The sequence below is a fragment of the Benincasa hispida genome, chromosome 11 (genome assembly GCF_027475165.1).
Source record: "Benincasa hispida cultivar pf3 chromosome 11, pf3_genome.v1.1, whole genome shotgun sequence".
Lineage (NCBI taxonomy): Eukaryota > Viridiplantae > Streptophyta > Magnoliopsida > Cucurbitales > Cucurbitaceae > Benincasa > Benincasa hispida.
In genome coordinates this window covers 6,698,312-6,713,490 of record NC_143488.1, presented here as the reverse complement: position 1 = coordinate 6,713,490, position 15,179 = coordinate 6,698,312, and the positions used below count along the sequence as shown (strand labels likewise).

Below are 15,179 nucleotides of genomic sequence, written 5' to 3'. Positions count from 1 at the left end.
TACTTTATCATTTATTCGAATAATCAAATATTTGTTTGATTATTAACAAATATTAGTCGATAATAGTCCATAGTTTTAATTTTTTTTATGACCTATTTTTATTCAATTTGTGAGAGAAATATATTAGTTCCTCTGGTATTTATTTGGTTTATAAATTTTAAAATATTATATTCTTAATCTCTTAAGTTCTGACTTCAATTTTAGCTTTCCAAATGTTACTATTTTATTTTTTAGATTTGAATTTTATTTTGATTTTATTATTAGATTTCAAGATTTACATTTTTTATTTAACTTTTTATTAAAAATTGACGTTCGTCTGATATATATTAAATGAATTAAAATAATGTAAATAATTAAGTTTCCTTCTTAAAATTAAATTTAACAATTTATTTCATAATTTTAAAATAAAATTTAATAGTCGAATTTGAATTTGGCTTCTGTTTGGTTTTTTAAATTTGAATTTCGTCGCAATTGAGATATTAAAAGTGACAAGTATTTAATTTTTAATTAATTAGAAATTGATCTTAATTGATTCCAACTTAATAAATAAATAAATAAAATTCAGTTCATTTTTTTAAATGAAGACTAGGAAAGTCTATTAACCAAAAAAAAATAGTAAAGTTTGGTCTTTTTTAAAAAAATCAATATGCTGTTTAGTAATTATTTGACTTTTATTTTTTATTTTTAAAAATTAAGCTTAATTCTTACCATGATTTACATCACTCATGAGTACAAGAGTTGAAATATATAGAAGGTCATTATCTTAACATAAAATTAATAGTTTAAATTTTTATAAGACGTAACGTTCAAATTTATATTTAATCGATCTGTTAATTTTTAAACAAATTTCAAACATGTAACGAGCCTATTATAAAGATGGAAAGTTGTAAGTTAACATAATAAGTGTTTAAAATGTGCATTGAACAACGTCATTCAATCCATAATTCATGTGGAATTAGTTGAGACTTCCAAACGACATCATCTTGCTGTGGTAGAAACCAGGGAGGTGTTTGGCCTAAGGAGTTGAGAAGTAGGGTTGGATGGTAGAAGTTGTAAACTCCTCTCCTAGTTTGGTCTAAAGAGTTTGTGGGTCCCACTAATGAAAAATATATCAATTTTATACCTTATCAATTCCTTATACTATCCCTAGACTTTATATTGCTTGGAGCTTACTATTCTACCTATTCTTTAAATTGTTGGGTGAAAATTTAACTTTCAAATCAAGATGGAACCAACATTTTGGTTGGAGAATCCCACATTATAAAATTTGGTATTGGAAGTCTTGTACTCCAATCTCGAGTTTTGGGTTTGGGTCTCAAGGGGTACCCATGTTTTGGAGGGAGTGAGGAGTTAGACCAATGTGGGTTTGGTGGACATCCCGCACGCCGCCGTCCGGTCGGCGAGGCACGTGTGATTATTAATTTTTAATAAAAATATTTTTATTATTTTATTTTTTTTCCTTTAGCTGAGAAAAAAAAAAGGAAAAGGAAAAGGTCCTCCCGTTCATGCTTCGTCCGCCCTGTTCACGCATCGTCCGTTTCGTCCGTGCACATTATGAGGCTCACCGCCTTTTTGCTCCCTATAAAAGGTGTAGCCTTCAGCAATTCGAAAACACATTCATTCTTCACTTCTCATTTCATTTTCCTCTCCTCTTCCATTTTAGTTTTCCGAGTAGTGGGTTTATAAAGGGTATGTGTTCCGATCGGTAATGGTACATTTCTCATCGGGTTTCTTTTGGTTGTTTTATCTCGGGGACGATGTGACAATTTTCATACCTGCTTGCACACTTGGGCAGAGCCGCGAAACGTCTTAAACAGAGCGAGCTCGCGACTCAGCCTATAAACTTTTAAAAAGTGTTTTTTTCCTCTAAACTTTTTAAAACGACGTATGTTTTAGTCTCTCAACTTTTAACAAGTATTTTTTTTTCATATCGTTGAGATTAAGTTAATTCTTTAAAGATAAACCCTATTTAAAGATGAAATCGCGTATAATATGGGTTGAGCAAGATGAAGGTGATGCCAAAATAGTGAACGACCAAAATCTTGGACGCAAAATGACTTTGGAGATCTTCTATTGAAAATCAATTGAAACCCTTAATTTTTCTAGTGCTAACTTATTTGGCAGCCTAACGTAAAAAAATACAAGTCATTTAAACCTTATATTTAAAAGCTAATAGAATCTTAATAGTAGAGACCAAAGTAAGCACTATTTAAAAATTGGGATTAGATTTGATTTTTTTTAAAGTTTAGGGACCAGTTCAGAGACCAAAATATAATTTAAACCATAAATTGACATGTAGTATGAAAAATTGCCCATATTATCGTAGTATATGAAATTCCTCCTCGGACTACCAAGTTGAGTTAGATAATTGTTAGATTATTTAGGCTCCATTTGGTAACAATTTCGTTTTTTGTCTTTGTTTTTTTGAAAATTAAGCATATTTCATCTAATTTCTTACATTGATAAGTATCTTTAATAAATACAATGATTTAATTCTTAGTTAAATTCCAAAAACAAAAATAACTTTTGAAAAGTTACAATCCCGTTTGGTAACCATTTGATTTTTTATTTTTTGTTTTTTAAAATTAACCCTATAAACACTACTCCTGCCTCTAATTTTTTTTATTTGTTATCCATTTTTACTAATAGTTTAAAAAACCAAGCCAAAAACTAAAATTAAAAACAAAGCTTTTAAAAATTTATTTTTGTCTTTGAAATTTGGCTAAAAATTCAACCCTTGTATTTAAGATATATGCAAATTATGTTAAGCAATGACGAAAAAATGGACCTAATTTTAAAAAATAAAAAATAAAATATGAAATGGTTACCAAACAAGACCTATTTTTTTTTTAGTTTTTAAAATGTTAGCTTGATTTTTTAAATTATAGGTAAAAAGTATATAAGCAACAAAAAATTTAGAGGTGAAAGTAAAGTCTACAAACTTATTTTCTAAAATTCGAAAACAAAAAACAAAACCGTTATAAAATGAAGTTTTATTTATTTATTTATTTTTAGAATTTGGATTGGGTTGGTTTAGGAGAACCGAAAAAATCGGTTTGATTGAAACTATCAAGTTTGCTACCGTTTCTCTTCTTCACACCTCCTTCAGATTGAAGCTTTCCATTGCACTCTATTGTCTATCCTCTCTCTCGATTTCTTTCTTTCGTCTCTCAACCGTTCTTTCCGTTTCTGATCGCTCAAGATCTATCCGTCTCTTGCGCTTTCTTCACCTCTGATCTCTCGAGCTCTCTTTGATTTCGTTGCCAACTCTCTGGCTGTTCTTCCAGTGTCAGGTGTACGCTTGTGAGATGAACGAATTTTGGTTCTGTTCTGATGTGTGAGGTAATGGGTTTTTTCCCTTTTTCCCCTTAAGTTCTGATCTTGGAGTTTTCTTTTACTTTGGTGCTTGAGATTTTTCTTTGCTTTCTCTAAAATTTCTGTCTTGGGGTTAATTTTTTATGTAATTTTTTTTTGGTTCTGTTCTGGATTTTTAGTTTCTCAAAATGCAATCTAATGGTTCATTTGTTTTGTCAATAAAGACATTCTTCGATTTCCCAGTCGGAGTAAGTTTTCCAGTAACTGTTATTTCAAATATTTGTTTTTCTTTCACTTTTTCTTCGTAGTTTTCTAGGGAAATCTTGTATGGATCGTCTCAAATTTTATGGTATCTTCTATTTAGCCTCTTTAATTCGTAATTTGGATTGTGGGTAATGGCTGTAACTTGGAAAGATGATGTGTTGATGGAATCTATCGGACGCATGTCAAGTGTTTGCTTTAAGTGCTGAATGAAACAATCTTTCTTTCTGATGTATACATTTTAGAGTTTGTTGTTTGATCAGCTGTAGATGGGATTCACGTTCCTTTGATTTTCTTTTTAATTGTTGGCATTGCTTGAAGTCACAAAATTTTATTGCTGTATTGAGCTTATTAATTGATGGTGGTATTAACACGTTTCCTTTTCCATTTTGTGAATTGATAGTAGATCTTGAATACTTTAAGTGCCCAAGGGCTGTTCTAGAGGGAAGATATTGGGTGTTGCATTACCTTTAGGTGTTAAGAGAGGTAAGAGTTTGAGATGGTTGGATATATCGCATAAGGTCCTAGGTTCAAGCTTCCATGTTGAAAACCCAATAACTTATTAAAATCCTAGTTGTCTCCTGATCTCCAACTAAGAAGCATGAATATGGATACGAGACACGAACATGACATGACACAAATATGATGACACATTATTTTAAAAATATCGGACACAGACATGACAAGGACACGATTGTTAAAATTTATATTTTTTGAAAATATATATCATCTCTAACAGAAGGAAAATCAATTTCAACAAGTTTATACATGTATATGCTAAAATATGAGTTTGATGTATCAATTTCTTTTCATGTCCTCTATTATTATGTGTTTGTTTAGTATACTTAACAAGTGCTCAATAAGTGTTGGAATGTCCATGTGTTCAACTCGGCAAAGCCTCTCCTAGAATTGGTGGAGTTGTGCCATTGGCAAAATGCAAGGAGTAGAGCCACTAATACTCCAATTACAAAAAAAAAAAAAAAAAAAAAAAGAAGAAGAAGAGAGAAAAGAGAAGAAAAGAAAAGAAGAAAAAAAAAAGAAGAAGAACTGCATTGCCATTTTTCGTTATATTTTTATTTCCCTTCTTTTAGGTTAATATGTTGGACCAAGAGCCTCCTTGGTTAATTGTTACCTTGTGCATAATTATTTTCATACGAGCTTTTTCATTCTGCATATATGCATAGATCTTATTAATGAAGTTAAGTCCTCTTCATAGTTAAGTTTAATGACATTTCATTTTTCCAAAATAAATGATAATCAGCTTCATTTGTGATGGCAGTTTTGGGTTGTATAGCTTTTGTGTCTTCTTTTGTGGCTTTCCCGTGCTGGTAGATATGAACAGCTATGTAGCCTTTTAGCTTTTGGGAATTGCTTGCTGTTTATATTTTTCTCTTAGGTTGTTTGTCAATTTTTCTGATAGGCCTTCAATATGCGTACATATGCAAGGCGAAAAAATCATGATTCCAACCAATTGGTAGCGAGTAAAAGGTTGGCTTTATGTAATTAGGGAGAATATCGGGTATGCATGCACAAAGTGATTTCCTACACCCATAACTTGTAATTCTACTACATAGTTGCATGGGGAAAGGCTGAAAGGAGGAGGGGAGATGGTTCATTTTTGGCTTTAGATTATGTTGGAGAGTATTAGACCTCTCAAACATCTGAGAGGGCTGTAATTGTTCTTCTTCTACTCAGTAATATGATTATTTTTTTGGTGTGTTCTATGAATACCCTCTTTCTATTTACACTCTAAAGGACTTAACATTTTCTATTCTGCTTGTGTAATATCTGCATGTGGTTCATTTAGACAACCTGCTAATCATACCTATGGTGAGAGAGATCAGCTGATTAATTTCGTTGATATACTTTCTGAAGTCTGATTTTCCAGTATACAGTGAAATTAGGTGACTAGTGTTTTTCTCTTCTATTTCTCTCTTTTTAGATTTTGAGGTAGGTTAAATGATGAAATAACAGAAATAGCTAGTGGTTGAGGACTCGTAATGAAACCTCCAACTGAGTTCTACCCCTTAACACCATCCAAATCGCAATGTTTTCTTTAAATGCTATCTTTTTTCTCCTAGATCTTTAACCCGTAATCTTCACAGTTATTGTTTGTTAGTTTTTGGAACTCAAAGTAGTCGCTTAAGCATGGCTGAAAATGTTGAACGATTTTTGTAAATAAAGCATAGACAGGAACAGAGAATGAAGAAGTGGTTGTCTTCTCCTACTTGATTAGACATAACACTTCTTAGAGGTTACATGCTGAAAAGGTTGAAACGATTTTTGTAAATAAAGCATGGGCAGGAACAGAGAATGAAGAAGTGGTTTGTCTTCTCCTACTCCGTTAGACATAACACTTCTTAGAGGTTACAGGCTGAAAATGTTGAAACCATTTTTGTAAATAAAGCATGGACAGGAACAGAGAATGAAGAAGTGGTTTGTCTTCTCCTACTCCATTAAATATAACACTTAGAGGTTACATTTCTACACTTGCGGTTACATTCATAATTCATTAGCATTAGTTTATCACGAGACACTTATTTATTAGGTTTGAATTACGGGAATGTATAATGCCTAGGTTGTAAGGTGCATTATCTATAATGCATGGTTTTCTTCTACAACTTAGGCCTTATCAAAACATAGGCCTTTGAACCGCAGGCTATATATTCTCGGGCTTTTTAAATCAACAGGAAAAATGCCAGCTTACAGATCTATATTGTGGGGCTTGGAGGGAGAGGAACAATAGAATGTTTAATTTTTAGAGGGGTGGATAGGGAAACTTGGGATATTTGGTCCTCTACTAGGTTCCATTTTTGCCTTTGGAGGTTAGTGACAAAGTCCTTTTGTAATTATTCGTTAGGTATTTTGTTAGTCGAATGGAATCGCATTCTTCAGTGGGACTTTATTTTAGGGGCTTATATTTTTGGATGCTCTAGTGTTCTTTTACTTTTTCTCAATGTAAGTTTGGTTCTTCGTCATAAAATTTGCTAGCTTACAGATCTATCAAGCAAGTGAGAAAAATATAATTATATTTAGAAGGTTAAAAATCACTTTTAGTTCCTAAACTTTCATAGAAGTAACAATTTAGTCCCTGAATTTTGATTTGTAACGATTTAGTCCTTGTACTTTTAATTTTGTAATAATTTAGTCCTTGGATTTTAATATTTAACAATTCAGTCCTTATAATTTCAAATTTGCCCATGGGAAGGTTTAATGATTTTTCTTACATAAATAAACCGATAAACTAATTAAAGATTCAATATTTTTATTACAAAGTCTACATCATAAAATAATAAAAATTGACATAAACTTTTGATGAATTTTTTTACATTAGGGACTAAATTGTTACAAATTTGAAAGACAGTAAGGACTAAATTATACATACTAAAGTTTATGAATTAAATTGTCACAAAATTGAAAGTATATGGACTAAATCATTACAAACCAAAGTTCAAGGACTAAATTGTTATTTTCATGAAAGTTCAGGGACCAAAAGTGTTTTTAAACCTATTTAGCTCTCAATTTTTAAGTGAAACGTGGTTCTCATTTGTAGTTGTTACAAATTCCAATTTGAGTATCAAAGTCTCTTTATTCCTACGTTCATATGTATTTCATGCATTACATCTATTACACCTATGACGTTAGGTAAAATTTCACAAAATGAAAGCTTGTAGAACTTCGTTAAAGTTGTAAACTTCAGATCTTATGTTCCTTTCGTCAAAGGGTGACTGAGAGAGAATTTGGACCTGGCATGCATCCGGTTTGCTCAACAATAAGGTACAAAGCGGATTTCTTAAATGGGCTTGAAGTTCCATTATCGTTAGGTCAAAGATCTCTACTAGGTTTAGTGCACTTTGGTAGTTGTGGTGGGGGAACAAGAGTTGTCACGATAGGAAAGAGAAATGACTAAAAGAAACCAACGATTCTCTCTTCTTAAACAACCTGGATACCTTTTGGAAAACAAAGGATGCGTACGTTCTGGTTCCCAATTTCTGAGGTTAATGAATTGTTTACACAAAAAGAAAGCTTATATACTAGAATGAAGGGTTTGGATCAGTAGGGGAGTCGAGCACTACTGATTTGTACCAGTAGAATATGTTAGATGCTTATAACATTTATCTTTGCTTCATTAATTCTAGTACGAAAGTCATTTCATATTTACTTCTGGCTTGAAAAAGAGATTTACCACGTGGTTGATAGGTGCCCGATGGTTAAAACTATCGAAATGTAAGAGGGCAAGATGGAATGTCTTAGCTTTTAGCTAGCGTGAGTCCTGTGGAATGGGAGAGACAAAGAAGCTCCCAAGTTCTCCTTTTAACTTTGTAGTTTTCTTTTTGTGTAAACAAATACAAAGATTCTATCAGTTGCAGATGGCATGTGGTATGATAATATTATGATTATTCACTTGCAGGTGGAATGACATTTGGGATGTGATGAATGGCGCTTTCGCATCCAGTAGCTTACGTGCTGCTTTTTCGCACTGTGTACAGCAAGTGCGAAACTATGACTACCATCACTACCTCTGCCTCCTCGAACTTCCCCCTGAGATGCGAAAGGCTGCATTCGCACTCCGGGCATTTAATGTCGAAACATCGAGAGCCATGGATGTTGCTACCGATCCCAGGATAGGTCTTATGCGACTTGTGTGGTGGCAGGAAGCTATTGACAAAATATATGCTAGTAAAAAGATTGAACATCCAATAGCACAGGCCCTTTCATCTGTGATATCTGAGAACAAAATTAGCAAACTGTGGTTGAAAAGGTCTGTCGAAGCTCGAATTAACGATGCCAGAAGGGAGGACACTGACATTCCAGGAACCATTGATGAACTAGAGAAATATGCTGAAGATACTGCATCAACACTACTCTACATGACCCTTCAAGCTGGTGGCATTAGGTCCACAGCAGCTGATCACGCTGCATCTCATATCGGTAAGGCTGGCGGGCTGCTCTTGTTGCTCAAGTCATTACCATATCATGCTACTCGAAATCGCCATTTTTCTTACATTCCTGTTAAAGTGGCCGAAAATCATGGTTTGCTGGCGAAACAGGGAGGGCATATTGAGATCCGCTTGGATTCGAGAGAGAGCTTATGTGATGCAGTTTTTGAGATGGCTTCTGTAGCCAATGCTCATTTGCAAAAAGCTCGTGACTTGGCCAGGACAGTGCCGAGGGAGGCTCTTCCTGTGCTTCTGCAGGCCGTGCCTGCTCAGGTTCTGTTGGATTCTTTAAGAAAGGTACAATTTGATGTTTTTGATTCAAGGTTACAACGCGGAGTTTTGGGTGTTCCTCATTTGTGGTTTCAACTTAGATTGAAGTGGTCTTCTTGGAGGGGAAAATACTAACAATATTTTTCTTTACTTTAGGGAAGATTTTATTGTTTATCCTGTGTTTTACTCAAGAGAAAGTACTAATCTTAAAATTTTGATCTCATCAAATTGAACTATAAATTTTAATAAAAGATGACATTAGTATTTTATTTATTATTACGATTATTATTTGGTTGGATACTAGTTCTTCGTTTGAAGATCTGTTTATGTGCTTGATTTTGTTGTTAAGTTCAAGCATTTTCATCCGGAGGCATGAACGTATTTGTTGAAACTTCATTTAAATTTAGGATGAAATTTTATTGAATTGAAAATATAAAGTTTAACTACGCTAATCTCTATTAATTGAGTTTCATTCTCTGTCAGATGATCTACAAAGTCAGAAAAATGTTGAAAGTTGAGCTTAACATGATAATAAAGATGGAGATGTTCTTCTAAGATGAAGATATATAGTCTCTATAAGTGAAGAAGCTATACTAAGCTTAAATTGTAAAGTCAAGTTTCTTGTTAATATGGTCCTTGTTGTTTGTTGAAAGGTCTAAATAGATATAAATTTTATTATACATTTCATGTCCCTAATATTGTTTTGTTGGTTTGATCCTTGATTGAAAGCAGACCATATTCTTTGACAGTATAGTGTGATGGTTAATTAGATGATGATAGTTCTCTTAACGTGTCTCTCCTCCCAAATAGCTTTTTGGTCTGACTTTCTAGTTCTAGAGAGTTGTGGAGTCTTTTCTGCCTCCAGTTCCTAGACGTCGTATAGTCTCTTTTTGGTTTGGTGGTAATATCTCCCGACACTTCTTCATAGTCTAGCTTGTGTTGGTTGTATAAGTTATTGACTTGTGCTTATATTGGCCGTTGGAATTTTGCTGTCTCTAGTGTTTGTTTTTCTTCGTAAGGGTGGTTGGGTTTTGAGACCATTTATTCTTTGATTATCTTTTTTATCCGAGTTATTGGGAGATGTGCTCATGTGGCGTGACTTTTTCCATTGGATCTCTCAATGAGGCATTGAGATTGACAAAATTTATTATTTTAATGCAAACAAGTGCCTAGCTACAAGGTTTAAAGAGTGGTTTGATGTTTTATCCTTCATGTCTATTGTGCTACTTTGCACCCATCTTAGATGATTTGTCAGGTTGTTAGGTTTAACATGTTTCTCAGTTGTTTTATTTGACTTGTGACTTTTATTTGGGATTCATGTAGGGTTTGTTTCATAACGTACCCGTTTCTTGTTTCTAAAATTTAAGAAATAGTTCCAAAAAAGAGTGTTTTTTTTGTTTGTTTTGTTTTTGTTTTTGTTGTTGTTGTTGTAAGAATGACCCATTCACATGCCTCTTATATGATTAATGACTCGTTGTCACTCACAAATGTAAGAAATCTAATGACTCGTCCCCAACAAATGTATGAAATCTAATTTTCTGCTTATATCAGAGTGCACTATCGCATTTTATAACGTACCACGTTGGGGATGGTTACATCTATCATAGCCTTAACGCAATAGTCATCTTTATTGCAATTTTTATTTTTTTGTTGTGTTTTCCTCATTTTTTTGACCATCGCATTAGGACTACATGACCATCCCTAACTCGATACTTTATAAAATATTTGTTGTGTTTCCCCATTTTTCGTACTTTGTTGGAATTTCCTGAAAAATATGAAGATCAATAGAGATGATTATCGCGTTAAGGCTACGATAACCATGAACATCCTTAACGTGATGAATTATAAAATGTGGTACTATGCTCTGATGTGAGTAAAAAGTTAGATTTCATATGTTTGTGGGTTGAATCATCAATCATAAAGACCCTTATGAAAGAGTCATCTGTACTAAAAACTCCAAAAAAGAAGTAATATTTGAGAAATTATAACCTTCCTATGAAGCACAAATACTTCATATGAGACAAAGAATCAGTATCAGACACGTATCGGACACTGATACTTCCAGATACTTCACATATATGTATCTGACACACGATTTGACGTATCTGTTTCTATACATACTTTCTTTTTTTAAAGAAAAAAGACAAGTAATTTATTTAATCTTTCCCAATCTAAAATTAGGTAACTTATTTAAAAAATTTACTACTCGAGTCCAAAACTAAAAGAAAAATAGATAAATAACGGATCAAACCATAGACTAGAATCATCTAATCACCATCTTCACATTTGAGTCTCCATAAAGTCCACCACAATATAAACTATTTGGATGTCTTCAACAATAAGTTTTTCGTTTCCATAGACTAGAATCATCTAATCACCATCTTCACATTTGAGTCTCCATAAAGTCCACCACAATATAAACTATTTGGATGTCTTCAACAATAAGTTTTTCGTTTATCTTCATACTTCTCTCTCTAATCTTTTCTCTTCTTCTTTGCAATATGAGCCACTTTTATTGTATTTTATTAATTATTGTACTTTAACATCTTAGATGTTTTTTTTGTATTGTATTACAGTGTTTGTATTCTATTTTGTGCTATTGTTATTAACTTATTTGCTAAATTTATCTATATCCTATATTTTCTTAAAGAAAAAAAATGTATCTTCAACGTATTAGTATCCTTGTTTTTTAGAAATATATATATTAAAAAAAATATAAAAAAGTAACTTATCCTTAGACTTATCTGTATCTTAGTTTTTTAGAAATTAACGAATCGTCGTATTCGATCGTATCCGTATCGTGTAGTCATATCTGTATCTGTGCTTCATAATAAACCTCTTTTATTTCTCTTCTATGCATTTTCGTTTTGTAAAGAAATCAAAATCAACCTTTGTTTTGGTTGCACCTACATTGGGATATTGAATCTTAGGTAAGGTAAAAATTTTATGTTTTTCGTTTTTTATCTTTCATTCTTATTTGTTTTATTTCATAATTTTGATTTATTTACATATACTAGTTTAATTTTGGATTTTAAAATTTTCAATATTTTGTTTTATTCATTATTTTAATTTCAAATTTAAAACTTTTAATTTACATATTTAAATATTGTTTGAATTTTGGATTTTCCCTCAAATTTTTTTTTTTGAATTTTATATTCTCACGTGTTTATGTATTATTTTAATTTTGAATTTTTATTACATTTGAAACCGTTTTGAATTTCACAACACATAATTTTTTTTAATAAATCATTGATTTATCTTCATTTTAATATTTTACAACCACAAAAATTACATTTTACACAGTAATATACTCGAATTGGATTCAAGTTGACATCATTTTAGATAAATGACTCGAGTGAGAAACACTCTTGCAGATCAAATTTGAGCAACATTTGAAAGATAAAAACAATTGTATTATTGGTATTAATACCACATCAGGAATTTGATAATGATCTTTATACATTTTAATGCATGTTATATATTAATTTATATTATGTAACTAATTATATTTAAAATATGAAATAATGAGAAAATTAAAATAATAAGAAAAAAATATAAAAAACGAGAAATAGTTATCAAATAAGTTTATGTTCCTTGTTTCTTGAAACAAAATTAGTTATCTAACATATTTATGTTTCTAGTTCTTAAAAACCAAGATACAAAAAACATAAAATGGGAAATAGAAAACGAGAATGTTATCAAACAGGTCATAGGGTCTTTCTCTAGGAATCTATTTTCTTGAGTTGTGTTACTTGAGGACTTGTTTGGTGAGTCTGATTTCTTTTCTATTGTCATTTTCTTGTAATTTTTTTGGTTGACATTGTTTTGTATCTTGATCTCAGGCTTTGAAGTCATATACTCGTTCTTGTAATGCACTACCTTTGCAAAAGAAAAAAAAAGAGTACATAGTCAAGAAATGTTGAGCTTTAAATGTAAAGTCAAAATTTGTTAAGGGGGTTTGGGATGCAAACTATACGTTGTAGACTGTTTTAATCTAGTAAATAGTAAATACTATAATAAAGAGAAAAAGAGATCAGCTACTGGTTGAGTTATGTTTACTTTGACAATTTAAATATTTAAGTTGATATAATTATTAGTTCAAAAGTTTAAATTGATACAAACCGGTATTTTTTCTTGATTTATTTTACTAAATTATTAGCCAACAATTCTTTCGTACTAAAAAAAAATAAGGAAAAACAATTATTTATCATTTTAATAACTTTTATATATGAAGCTAAGGTAACCAGCCTAACATGATCCAATTCATTATTTCCTCCCAAATTTTATTCCAAAAAGAGCAAAACAGAAAAAATTTCGTAATATAATCTTATAAATGGACAAACATTAAATTAGGAAGATAAACAAAAAGAATAGTGTGTGGGAGTAATTTGTATTGGATTAACCGAATGCAAGAATGATGATATCCATCGACATGTTGATATATTTATAAATTAAAGAATTCGATTTCGATATCGATACCAAATATCTATGGATTATCTCTAACATCTTTATAAATGCTCATGATACATAAAAAGAAAAAAAAGGTCAATTGCAATGACCATCCCTGATTATAATGACAATTATATTTTCAGACTTTTAATTATAAAACTGAGCACTCAAACTTTTATAAGTGTTAAAATTAGACCATAAAAAACTTACATAATTGTAAAATTTCTAACAATTATATATATTTGAAGGTTTAATTTTTTTTTTTTTTTTTTTTTATCATTTTGGGTCCGAATTTTATAACTCATATAAGTTTGAGGATATAATATTAACCTTTGTAAATATTTGAGGGTATAATTTTTACAATTGAAAGTTTGAAGCACTATACTTCAACAATTGAGCCCTAAAAAATATAATCTATTTAGTATAGTATGAATAGAAATATTATAAACAATATCTATAACTCAATTTGAGGGTAAAAACAATAAATTTTATAAAATTGAAATATTGTGGATATCGGCATGAGTGAATTATACAAACAAAATGTTAGACATCGTTATATTTAAAATTAGAGTCAAGACAATACTGTTAAATTTGGATTATCTATACAAAAATTCGTGCTTTTAAGGATGATAAGTAATTCTCTCATACTATTAACATATTCTACTTTCCACAAGGCCGGCGTCGGTAGCCGCCACTACGCCGACAACAGCGGCCGTGTTCCGCCGCCGCAATACAATTTTTAACCTCCTCAAACTTCGACACGTCGACCGGAATGACAATCCGACCCGGATAATCAAACCCATAAATCCTCTCCGCCGCCTGCAGCAATTGCCGGAACATCGGATGGTTGAAGTAAATCACCGGCACAAGATGTCTCTCCGTTTCATCCTCCGGTCCGCCGACGTGAACAGCCAAATACCCTTTCGGCGCCGCCGCTGCCGGCCTAGACCGAACGCGGTCCAGCCGGGCGTAGCCGACCCGGCGAGAAAACGACGCCGTTGCAAGGGAAAAAATCTTGGAGAAGGGATTAGAATAAGTTGGAAATTTGAAGAATTGGGTCCTCCATTTGAAGATCTTGATTCTCAATTTGAAGCCTTTTCTTGTTGCTCTCATGAATTATTTTGGAGGATTCTGAAAAATTAATGGTGGGAAGAACTAAGGAGATTTGGGGAAGAAGAAAAATGGGGGTGGATTTTATAAGAAGAAGTGTAATTATTGTTTAAATCCACTTGGGGAATTTCTATTTTTGCCTTTTGGCCTGCTTTTTTGTCTTTTACATTTCTTAAGTTGCAAGGGAAACATGGAATATTATTAATTTTGTTCCTTAAAATATTATTTTGACTATATATATATATATTTATTTATTTGTTTATTGAAGTTAAAATTAAATAATAATAACTATTTTCATACCAGAAAATACAATATGTCAATGTGTTTTTAAAGTTTATTATAAAAATGCTAATACACAACAAAAGAAGATCAATAATAAATTAGTCGGAGAAAATAATTTTAAGATTTATTGAAAATATATGAACTAAAATTGAACCAAATTCAAAGTATAGAGACTTAAATGGTATTTTAACATATTTTGTTTTATCCTAAACTACAGATAGGCTGTAGTTTATTTACTTTTAGCCATGTTTACCTCAATGAAGAGATAATAAATCAATAGTAATGTGAAAAATGGTCCTCATTTGATTACCATTTGTGCTGTTTACTTGTATTCAACATGCATATTGACACATGAGCCATACTTCCAAATCTATAATTAAAAAACGCAGGTTGATTGACGAGTAGAACATGCTCAATCCAGTTGCATTTGAAAATTATATCGTATTGTTACAGTTACCATTATTATTATTGTTTCAGAGGAAAAATTATGAATTTTGATACATTTATTGATATTGTTACTGTTTGACTCTCAGAAGTAACGGTAAGAATAAT

The 15,179-nt window shown here is 31.6% G+C and overlaps 2 protein-coding genes across 2 annotated transcripts; one reads left to right on the top strand and one right to left on the bottom strand.

Annotated features, from left to right (window-relative positions):
- The first annotated feature begins 3,036 nt into the window (after window positions 1–3,036).
- On the top strand, window positions 3,037–9,059 carry LOC120069215 (Terpenoid synthases superfamily protein). The gene is made up of 2 exons (XM_039020919.2): window positions 3,037–3,342; window positions 7,988–9,059. The coding sequence occupies exon 2, from the start codon at window positions 8,010–8,012 to the stop codon at window positions 8,919–8,921; it is 912 nt and encodes a 303-aa protein (XP_038876847.1). The 5' UTR covers window positions 3,037–3,342; window positions 7,988–8,009; the 3' UTR covers window positions 8,922–9,059.
- A 4,641-nt stretch (window positions 9,060–13,700) lies between these two features.
- On the bottom strand, window positions 13,701–14,449 carry LOC150032355 (auxin-induced protein 15A-like). The gene has a single exon (XM_090307463.1). The coding sequence runs from the start codon at window positions 14,346–14,348 to the stop codon at window positions 13,896–13,898; it is 453 nt and encodes a 150-aa protein (XP_090163589.1). The 5' UTR covers window positions 14,349–14,449; the 3' UTR covers window positions 13,701–13,895.
- Window positions 14,450–15,179: the final 730 nt, after the last annotated feature.

Excerpts from the sequence above, each read along its gene's own strand:
- LOC120069215 (XM_039020919.2), top strand. The coding sequence starts at position 8,010 with ATGAATGGCGCTTTCGCATCCAGTAGCTTACGTGCTGCTTTTTCGCAC.
- LOC150032355 (XM_090307463.1), bottom strand. The coding sequence starts at position 14,348 with ATGAGAGCAACAAGAAAAGGCTTCAAATTGAGAATCAAGATCTTCAAA.